Source organism: Netta rufina, assembly GCF_964035555.1.
Source record: "Netta rufina genome assembly, chromosome: 3".
Taxonomy (NCBI): Eukaryota; Metazoa; Chordata; class Aves; order Anseriformes; family Anatidae; genus Netta; species Netta rufina.
In genome coordinates, this window is record NC_140125.1 from 116,484,112 (window position 1) to 116,495,547 (window position 11,436).

Sequence of the window (11,436 nt, forward strand, 5' to 3'; positions counted from 1 at the left end):
GAAGCATGGGCCAGCTAGCAGAAGGAAACAAGACGCTCCATGATCTCCCACATCCATTTATCCCAGCCATCCCAGGCATCTTTTAAAGCCTTCTGTGCTGGGGTGACTGGCTTGGTAGAGGGGAGAGCAGTGGATGCTGTCTCCCTTGACTTTAGCAAGGCTTCTGACAATGTCTCCCACCCCCAAATTGATCAAGTACATACCAGGTAAGCGGACAGCAAGCATGGTGCAACCCAGGGGTGGATGCTGGAACTGCTACGGTGTAATGTCTTCATCAGTGACCTGGGTGGTGGGACAGAGAACACACTCAGCAAATCTGTAGATGGCACAAAACCAGGAGCAGTGGCTGACAGCCCGGGGGTATGCCACCTAGGACATCATCAGGGTGGAGAAATGGGCTGATGAGAACCTCATCAAGTTCAGCAGAGGGCAACACGAAGTCAGCACACAAGGGCAACGTGAATCAGGCTGGAGATGTAAGCCTCGTAATCAGGGAATTGCAGAATGGTTCAGGTTGGAAGGGAGGCTGCAGGACCTCTGGAGGTCATCTGGGCAAACCCGCAGCTCAAGCAGGGCCACCTAATACTGGAGGATATTTTCATTACATGCACAACCCAAGCAGTGAGTGTGAGGTAATCTCTATGCACAGGCGAGACAAGCCCCGAACACATTCTGAGGACCTTAGTTAAAGGCTTTTGTGTTTGTTTCCATCTTTGTTTAGCTTAGCTTCTATTCCTGGGAAAGATCTGGTGAAGGAAAAGAGATGCTACTGACAGCATTATCACGGGGAGGACACAGCCAGTATGGTGGCCCGATTGTCACTAACAAGCTGCCTCAGACTAGGTCTTAGGCCTGACTAAGATAATGTTTAATGTTTGTTTTCCAATGGAAATTGTCACAGTCCCCACTGCTGAAGGCAGGCTGGAGGAGCGGGGCAGTTTGGCTGCCTTGTGCAGCAGCACCCAGCCCTCCCTGGCTCTGCTGCTGTGCCTCCATCGCACCTCAAGTCCATGCTCCCTTCCCCTGCATGCAGCCTGAACTGACTTTGGACAGAAATCAGAAACTGCTGTGTCACTAAAAGCCAAATTAAATAAATACTAAGGGTTTTCTTTCCTAGAGCTGTTTCCCTCAGGATTTGGAGATAAATAAAACCCAGATGTTGAGAGCTGCTGCAGCAAACGCTCAGACTCATTTGTGTTCCTCAGCACTGTCCCCGGATCAGCCTGGTTGAAAAAACAGAGAACTTCCCCAGACTAAAAATGACCATGGAGTGACGTTCCCTCCATAGGATGCTAGGTTACAGGGTTTACTTTAAGGAGGGATCTAGCTGGCTTCCAGTCCCTAAAGCATGGTTACAGAAAGGACAGAGAGAGACAGCTCCCAGAGGTACACATCTGAAAGGACGAGAAGCCACGGTTATTAGTTGGAACCAGGCACATTTGTGTTAAATGGCAATCAACCTTCCTCCCATTTTCATCAGCAGCCAGGGGGTTTTGTCAGTGCTTTGTCCCATCACAGCACAGACTCTAACGAATTCTAACCCAATGAGGGATCCAATTTAATACCGATTATGGATGACCCACGAGATAAATTCATCTCACTTGCCCTGGATATTTTACCTGCAATGCTCCCTTCATTTGTCTCAATTATTGTGACCTCGAATGCATACCAAAATGTTAGTTAGGGCTGGGGGGCGGTTCTCGGATGATTTCTGTGTCCTAAAAACCCTCAAATCCTCAGCGTGAGGATTAGTGATTAATGGCTAATGATTAACTCAGTGATTCAGCTGAGCTTTAATGGCAAATGAAGAGCTTCTCTTGAGCAGCCCGTGCCTTATTTATTTATTCATTTTCAGGATGAGAACAAAATGTGCCTACATTAACCTAAGAGAAATTAAGAATGGCACATAATCACTGGGGTTTCAGTGTTCATCCAGGAAAAGCTCGAAACTTCTGACATGCCGGGGTTTGGCAGAGACCAGCTCCTGCCCTCCCAGGTTTGCGTGCCCCTTGCTCAAATTGCACAGCTCCGTGCTGAGCCCCCACAAACAATTTCCCCAGGGAACTGCTGACAGTGCTAGAGAGCCCATTCTTCAGCTCAGCATGTATGTAGCTGCTGCTAATTTTGCTTTCATTCCACCAGATCTGGATCAATTAAATCTATCTGAAAGCAGGCAGCGACGGTGCCCGCGCAGCCATTTGGCACCAGGATGCTCTTTGGGGACGACTGTCGGTGACAAAGATTGTGCAAACTGAAACACCCCACAAAACAAACAGCCCCGCAGCTGCTCTCATCATCTTGACGCCTTGTTAATGATTTTTTTTTTTTACGTGAAGACAAATGCCAAAATTGTGCGCTCCCAGCCTGCTGGCAGGGGGCAGTGCTGCCGCCAGACTACATTTCCCAGGAGCCCGCTGTCTCCCGTGTCACTCACCGAGGACCTTGCAGCTCTCCGCAGGAATTCGGGCTGCTGCAGTTGGAAGAGCTGGCACTGTAGAAACATGACCTTCAGAAATTTGCCTCCTAACCAACCCCGAGCACAGCTGAGCTAGCGTGGCCAGGGCCGCTCCTCTTTCAGAGCCGTGCAGGGTGGCTGCTTAGCCTTGCCGCATGTCACTTGCTACATGGTACCTGCAGAAGACGAGAAGAGCTTACCTCTTCCAGAGAGATGGCCCCGGGCCAGCAAATTCGCTCTGTCAGCCTGTGCAGCCACTGTGGCAGAACTAGGTACAAATCACCGTGGTTTGGCTGGAGGGAAGGGGAACAAAAAATGATTTTGGGGGGCAGGGAGAACTTCAGTCCCTGGATTCCTCGCTGCTCAGCATTTGTTCTGGCATTTCTGCTCCAGCAAATCTGCTCCTTCCACTCTGCTCGTGCTCCCTTTTCCATGATTTAAGCTTTGCAAGTGTTTTGTGCCACCTGAACTAGCTGTGGGGTCTTTCGCATGGAAATCTTTGCCTCTGAGACTGAAGGGCAGCAGTCAATTATCACAGCACAGTTGGAACTAACCTAACCTTTGCACTTGCTTGTTTTCTGGAGCAACACTAGAGGCAGTCTTTTGCCTAAGGTAGCAGCAAGGTGCTGGCTTCTGCAGGAATTTGCTCTTCCTAGTTAATGTAGGTTAATCAAAGAAAAATCAAATCTCATGTTTCTGGCTATGGTAGCAATGTCTGTAAAAATGGAGGGTAGCAAACTGCTTGGTGAAACGCAGGAAACCTGGCATCTGCATGGCACTGCTCTGTCCTCAGTAACTTACTTGTAGTATTTCCCAGCCTATGGTATATGACTGCTACAAACTCTTACGTGCAAGCCTGTCGCAGTGTGCTAACCATTTGTGATGTCCGTCTTTGCTGGTCTTTAAATGTGAGCGCTGTGTTACTGTGCCCCACCACCTGGAGAGCCACTGCTGGCCTGCATGCAGAGGGACACCTTTACGCCAGCTGTATAATGACTGCTGAGGATTCTGAGATTAGGGGCAGCAAAAACGCACCCCCAGTGTGCCAAAATGGAGGTGGGCCACCTTCCCTGGCTGTTCCTTAATCCTGTGAAGGAAGTAACAGCTGAAACTTGCTCTTTGTGTCTGCACCAGCAAAGCAGCACTGGCGTGGTTTAGGGTGGCTTGTAGGATAGCTGCTCACCTGCATGGATATCTGCGTTACACCACGGCCAGTGTGGGGCTGCTCCTGGCGCTGAGTCATGTTCTGCCACCACGCTGGGCAGAGCTGGAGAGGCCAGACACCCAGTAAGAGATCCAACTGATCTTCATTCAGGAGGAGTAACTAGAACAGAGCTTTTACCCCAGTCTCTTGGGCATTATGTGTACGGCATGACAGCTTGAAGAAGAAGTAAAGGGAGAAGTCTTGGGGCTTGATGCATGTTCGTGCCTCATGCCCAAAGCCACTTTGAACAGATCTGGGTGTGAATCACCTCCTGCTCCCCACAAGTCCCCCCGCCCTGCTACTGGTCGCTGCACTTTGCTCACACCTTGCTGCCTGCCTTGGGATTTGGGTGTAGCTGTCACCAGCGCGGTGGGTCCCGCCACGGCCAGACCCAAATTCACGTTTGTCCTCTGCTCCTTCTCTTCAGTGACGTTCCCCCTGGACCTCACGAAAACTCGCCTGCAGATCCAAGGTGAAGCTGCTGCGCGGGGCAGCGGAGCTGCTGCCAGCCAGGCTGTCCCGTACCGCGGCATGCTGCGGACAGCGGCTGGTGTGGTGCAGGAGGAAGGCTTACTGAAGCTCTGGCAAGGAGCCACGCCAGCTGTCTACCGGCACATAGGTGATTATCAGCAAGTTCAGGACCTGCTTGCTGTGGCCAGCGGCCTCAGGCCATGAGCTTCCCCTACCTTGTTGTACTTTAAAGGTAGCTGCGAGGACTTCTTCAGCCTGCTTTGCAATCCCACTTTGAAATAAATAAGGATCTGGCTCAGTCCCCTCTCTTCATGGCGTTGTTCTGGCCTGTAGGAAAACAAAATATAATTTCCCTGTCATCTTTGCAGGAAGGTCCTCTGTGCTAACAGGCACTCGCAGTCCTCAGAACAATAAATGTATTTTATCTGAGGGAAGTGGGGAAGGACTGGGAAAAAATATAAAGTTGCAAACACCAGGATGAAGAAACTCGTTAATGGTCCAGCCAGAGGTAACAGCTTGCTGTGTTTTACTTGCCAAGCTAGTGACAGCAACAAACCTCAAAAGCACGCGTGGGAGATTCTGTGCTTGGCAGCCAGCTGAGAGGGGAGCGATGCAGTAGGGTCTGCTCAGTCTGCTGGGATGAGCCATGCTGCCTCTTGGGACATATATGGCTCAGCCAAAAAGATGTGAAAAAATTCCCAGCTATAGCATTTGTACCAGCCAACTGCCTTCCTTTCCCCATTTTCACCATGAACATGAGCAATGACCAAATGGCCCAGGCAAGCTTCACAATGTTTTACAACAAATCCCTCCAGCTTTCCCTCACCCAGTGACCTCCAGGAATGGCAGACTTCAGACTTACCTCCTGCTGTTGTTTTCCACAGTGTATTCTGGTGTTCGGATGGTTGCATATGAACATCTGCGGGACTCCGTGCTCGGAAGGGCTGAGGACGATACCTTTCCTTTCTGGTAAGGTTGCACATGTGTGCTTGTGCCTGTTTGGGGATTGTTCTTTACTGCGGGTGGCCCTAGAAAGCTGTCTTCTCTTTGCGGCTCGCCCACCTAAAGAGGGTAAAGATAAATTAAAAAATTAAGCAACTGTATGGACTACCTGGTGCTATGGGAAAGGGTTTTATGTACTGGCAAGCAGTTCCAAGTTTCAGATTGACATTCAGTTGTTATAATATATACAGCAACCTCTCTTGTATCTTGCCATCCTGCCTTTAAACCTTAAGTGAACAGCATAATGAAACCTGGAGAGGAAGCAGAACATCTTGGTGGCAGATTCTCCAGTTTTGTATTAACTTGAAATTAACCGAACTATTCCTGACTATATTAACTACCTGCATTTGCCAGAATTACCATTTTAACTTCGGTTGCCAGGATAAGAAAGAGCCACTCACATTTGTCTCACTTGGGCCATGCTGCCGAACTCTTTAGCACTCTGATTTGTGAAGCTCCTCAGTGTATTCTGCAGTGTGTTTGATTTCCCTGTGCGGCAGGAAAGCTGTTGTTGGAGGCATGTCTGCGGGCGCCATCGGACAGTTTTTTGCCAGCCCAACCGATCTGGTGAAGGTGCAGATGCAGATGGAAGGAAAAAGGAAGCTGGAAGGAAAGCCATTACGGTCAGTTCTTCTCCAGGGTGGCGTTTATCCGCCTGTGTTACTCTTTGGTAAGGCTGTTAGGTTTCTTATCCATTTAGTATTGCAACACAGCTGTGGAATCAGGGGGTCACCTATCATTAGCGACCAGATTTGAGCATACCAGGGAAACTCATGTTTACTAAGATGTCGTGGTAGGAAAGTCAAAGATTAAAAGGATCCAGAGACCAGATCCTCGCAGGTATAAACTGCCACTCCTAAGTGAGGACCTGGCTCAGCAAAGCTCTGGAATACGCAAAGATGTCTCTGTAGCTGGGTTCTCTCTCCATTAAACTTTGATTTCAGATTTCGAGGAGTGCACCACGCATTTATGAAGATCCTGTCCGAAGGAGGAATTCGGGGACTTTGGGCTGGATGGGTGCCAAATGTCCAGAGAGCTGCTCTGGTAAACATGGGAGGTAAATTGAATAACTTGGCCTGTGGTGCTTTAGATCTTAAGTCTTTGGGACTGAAAGGCACTGCCTGTGGCTTCCCATCATAAACATTGGCTCTGTTCTTGGCATATCCTGCAGCACTACCTTGGCTATTTTTTTAATTTTGCATGTTTTAATCTTCTTTGGCACACTGGGTACTACTTCCTAGGTCAGTTGGCACAGGATTAGGTTAGCATGACCAGAAAATGTCTTCTGAGATAGAAAATCTCAGTCAGCTGAATATGAGCCAGCAGTGTGCTTAGGTGGCCAAGAAGGCCAACAGCATCCTGGCTTGCATAAGAAGCAGTGTGGCCAGAAGGGCTAGGGAGGTGATCGTCCCCCTGTACTCGGCTCTGGTGAGGCCGCACCTCGAGTACTGTGTTCAGTTTTGGGCCCCTCGCTACAAGAAGGACATCGAGGTGCTTGAGCGGGTGCAGAGAAGGGCGACAAAGCTGGTGAGGGGCCTGGAGAACAAGTGCTACGAGGAGCGGCTGAGGGAGCTGGGCTTGTTCAGCCTGGAGAAGAGGAGGCTCAGGGGCGACCTTATCGCTCTCTATGGGTACCTCAAGGGAGGCTATAGCGAGGTGGGGGTTGGCCTGTTCTCCCACGTGCCTGGTGACAGGACGAGGGGGAATGGGCTTAAGTTGAACCAGGGGAGTTTTAGGTTAGATGTTAGGAAGAACTTCTTTACTGAAAGGGTTGTTGGACATTGGAACAGGCTGCCCAGGGAAGTGGTGGAGTCGCCATCCCTGGAAGTCTTTGAAAGACGTTTAGATGTAGAGCTTAGGGATATGGTTTAGTGGGGACTGCTAGCATTAGGTCAGAGGTTGGACTCAATGATCTTGAGGTCTCTTCCAACCTAGAAATTCTGTGATTCTGTGAAAATTGGAGGTGGCATAAACTGCACCTTGCTAAGCAGCAATAAAGGGATCACTGGACTAATCATCTGGATGGTCGCAGCAGGAGTTATTAAATGAGGGCTATATAGTAAATGTCATCATGAATTATTCTACAGAATTTTCCATTTGGGATCCATGCTGCCATCTGTAGGGTAGAACAGCGAAGAAGGCAATGGGAAGGAGCAGGTACTCACACGTCTAACGCAGGGAGCTACGTGCTACAACTCGCATCAGAAACCGGGGGCAGAGTGCTAGCTGTGGCAACGGGAGGGGCTGCACTGCAAATTTTGGTCTTGCCACATCTCCATCCTTTGTCAGTAACAAACAGCATAAACACCATTTGCTTCTGATGCTATTTTTTTCCTCATTATTCTCATTACAGATCTGACCACTTACGACTCAGTGAAACACTTCTTGCTTCTGAACACACCACTCACAGACAACAGTCTCACTCACAGCGTTGCCAGGTGCCGTGCTCCTTTTTTTACCCCTTTTCCACTGTGGCGCATTCCCTGCCTGGCTGACTGGACCAGCACAACCTCTGTGTGCTAGCAGAAGCCCCTAGTCTTTGGCTGTGATATGAATGATAAAACTACCCTTATACTGGTAGTGGTTTGAGTTTTTTTTGCCTGAGAGAATGTCACTGTGCAGAAGTCACAAGACAAAGGGTGCTAGGAAACTGCCCTCACCAGAAGGGCCTTACCAGTACATTAGAACACCTGTGAGAGCACACAAATAATTCACCTTTCTAAAATTGCTACTATTTTATCTACTTTATTTTAACTTTAGCAAACAGTAACAAGTGATATAACCTCTGCAGAACAACCTCTTTTACTCCCTTGAATTATGAAGAGCTCTGCTTTACATAAGCAATAACATAAATCAACTATTATGGTCCTTTATCCCCGCCTCAGGACTACACACAGAGGCGAGGGCAGCTGGCGCTGAGAGGACATTTGAGAAGAAGCAGTACTAGCAAGCCTTCTCCTAAACAGGTTTATGTTAATTTATGAGGTATTACTCGTGGTTTTATGATACCTGCTTTCATGTGTCTTTAGTATTGGAAATTAACTTGTGATAAATCATAGGGTTTTTTTGCTAAGTACCTGTTGTTATTGATAGTGGCTGTTCTGGCTTGGTGGCTGCTGTCCTGGGAACTCCTGCTGATGTGGTCAAAACCCGGATAATGAACCAGCCGAGAGACAAGCAGGGAAGGTACGGACACTTGGGGACTTCTCAGTAGGACAGCGAGACCCTGGTTTCACTGATTTCACTGGGAGTTGGTCCAGGTGCTAATTCCTGGTCTTCATCTTGTTTCCTTTTTAGTATTTCAGTTTTGCATGTCTCAGGGGTTTTGTTGGGATGATCACACAGCCATACCAAGTTCCTTCAGTGGAATTCAGAGCAATTAAGACTCCAGTGAGCTCACAAAAAATAATTGTACAAATTCGGCTGATACAGGTTATTTCTTATTTGGGATGGGCTTTATTTATTTGTGAATTCTGTATTTGTAATCCTAACTGTTTTCTGCACATTGCTAGAGGTCTGCTGTATAAGTCTTCCACGGACTGCTTGATTCAAACGGTACAAGGTGAAGGGTTCATGTCTCTATACAAAGGCTTTATACCAACCTGGATGCGAATGGTAAGTGCCTTTCAACTGTCTTTAGCAAAAGTTGAACAATGTGGCATGAAAATGAAGGGAGTGTTTTGCTCTATCAACATTTCAGAGTTATTTGTGTTTCTCTATTTAACTGCAGTTAGCATAGCTGCTCATGGATGAAATGACTGCAGGCAGTGTCACTTCCTAGGCACAGAAGAGGCTTTTGCCCAACACCAGTGTATTGCTCTAAAAAAGCAGACAGCACAGCATGTCAGCTACAAGGGTGCAAGTTTCCTATTTTATGCAAGGAGAACCACGGAATTACCTGATTAAGGTTTTAGAACAAGAGAAGCCTTTAAAAAAATTAAGAAGCATTCATCCTTAAGTAGCTCCCAAGCATGAAACATTTCAGGCTAAACATTTACAGGCTGGCAAGCTTGCAAAATTTTGTGGTGTCTTGTCAAGGACTGTGCAGCCCTAAGCATACACAACATCAAAGTTTTTATATGACAGACATGAGATTAAGCTTGGGAACAGTATTTTTAAGAAAAGACAAAAACAGTTTAATGTACTGGGATTATTTTGTCAATTCTGTTTCAAGCTTCTAACTTCTGTGCTTGCTTTCACAGGCTCCTTGGTCACTGGTATTCTGGCTTACATATGAACAAATCAGAAGGATCTGCGGAGTTAGTTCTTTTTAAAATCATGAAACCACATCAATATCCACAAAACAAAGAACAGGAAAGCTGTATTTTCATTCCACAAGGCATTCCTACAACTCAAGGAACTAATTCATTTAGGAGACTGGAGTAGGATCACATGTATAAATTGCTGCCCTAAATCCAGTCCTTCCTGGGTGGGATGAGCCATGACTTAAGAAACCTAGCTGCTTGGCAGACTGCTATATGAAGGTGAAGTTATTGGCAAGAAAAAAAAAATGTCAGAGTAAGACTTCAACTTGCACCAGCATCAGCTTTCTGGAAGAGTGAACAAAGGTTAAAAAAAAAAATTCTAACAAATATTGTTTGTTTTGTAATAGTGATGATTCCTATTATTAAAGGCAAGAACAGATTGAACAATGCAGCACTGAACACAGGGCTTACCAGCCTACAAAATCACTTGGGAATTTTTGTTATTATTACATTTGTACTCACATAGAAAAAGAACTACCTCTTTAGTTTGATGCCTCAGCAAACCAAGTGCGAGGTGCTAGGTACTGAAACAGATTGAAACAGTTCACCTGACTTTCAATTCCCTTTGCAGAAAAGGCAGAAGGGGCTGTGCTCCTCGTGCTTTTCAGAGTCTGTTTGACCGCTACACTCAACGGAGTAACATCCACAAGTGAAATTCAGTCCCTGAAATCAAAGAGCCTAGGAAAGCCTAGGAAATCAAAAGCCTAGTTCACTCTGTGCCACTTGAGGGGCGCACAATAGGCGTGCTGTCCACAGGACAAGTTGAACTACTCGTCCTTTCAGAGTGCCAGCACTTACATGGCAGGTTGGGTCACTAAGTACCACTTTTCCATGGAAATATTCACTCTGCCCTTTTTAAATCTAGGCAGAAATATAACATTCCCTTAAAAAACAAGCAAACAAATAAAAAAACAGGATATTTGAATATATATATATATTTTAATCTAAAGCTTTCCACATTTTATAGGAAAGAGGCCTACTGCTGTTTGTCACTAGGCTTTGTCTATCAGGAGGCAAAAACACACTCTAGTAGAAATCATAATGTAGACAGAACAAAGCTGGCCTTGATTTAACAACACCAAACAATGAAATGACAGTACAAAACTTGTTCTCCAAGTAAATACTCAAGATTTCTTCCAGACTAGATTTTGCAACCAGTACCTCCCATGTGCCAATTTCTGATTAAAACCAATTTGAGTGTCTTCTTGGCTTCACTTGTAATTATTGCTTAGGTTGTGGGTTTGTTGTGCCTGCATATGGTTGGGTGGGTGACTCTGAGGTGGGAAAATAATGCTGTGTAGACACTTATCTTACCACTATTAGGTGATCAGAAGTTTTTTTTTTGTTCAGAAATATTATTTTTTTCAGTTGCCAGGCTGAGAAGATAATCTGAGTTCTTTCCTTTTTGCACATCATCACCAGCAACTATAACCCAGCAGGCAAGGCTGCTTCTTCAGTCACATCCAGAGCAGCCCTGCCTGCAGTCCCATTACTCAGATAGACGATGCTGGATATACAGAAGTGCCTGATCTATTGAGTTAAAAAAAGTAATTTTAGAAGTCTCTTAGTGAAGAGTTGTTTTAACTCTTAAGAATGCTTTTTATTTTGAGCACTGCACACTAAAGAGACAACAGTGCCAAAGCCTAGTATTAGAAATAAATATATTGGAATAGCAAAAGTTTCTATTTACCACATCACTTTTTAGTGTGTGGCAATTCACAATTTTTCAAGCAGAAGCTTCTACTGCGTGAAGCACAGGGCCACGTTTATTGGACTTACCAGTTTCAGAAGCTAAGAGTCAGTCCGAGGAGGGCACCCTGGCTTTCAGGTTGGGCTCTCCTGTGTTAGACAGACGGACAGAGCTCCTGTTTGCTGCTTCACGAAGCCCTTAGAGGCGGCCCGGCCCCTGTCAGAGGCGGCCCGGCCCCTGTCAGGGGCGGCCCCCGCCGCGCTACAAAATGGCGGCCGCCGCTGAGGTGCTGAAGGAGCCCGCGGCCCCTCCCGTCCCGCCCTCACACCGCCGCCCCCCCACCAGCCAA

General features: G+C 46.9%; 1 protein-coding gene across 1 annotated transcript; it reads left to right on the forward strand.

The window, feature by feature from the left end:
* Positions 1–2,607: 2,607 nt before the first annotated feature.
* SLC25A27 (solute carrier family 25 member 27) lies at positions 2,608–9,406 on the forward strand (the record flags this gene model as incomplete). Its single annotated transcript, XM_084283781.1, has 9 exons — positions 2,608–2,727; positions 4,087–4,278; positions 5,015–5,099; positions 5,633–5,755; positions 6,077–6,189; positions 7,486–7,570; positions 8,226–8,318; positions 8,645–8,747; positions 9,335–9,406. Exons 1-9 carry the CDS (start codon positions 2,625–2,627, stop codon positions 9,404–9,406), a joined length of 969 nt encoding a protein of 322 aa, XP_084139907.1. The 5' UTR covers positions 2,608–2,624.
* Positions 9,407–11,436: the final 2,030 nt, after the last annotated feature.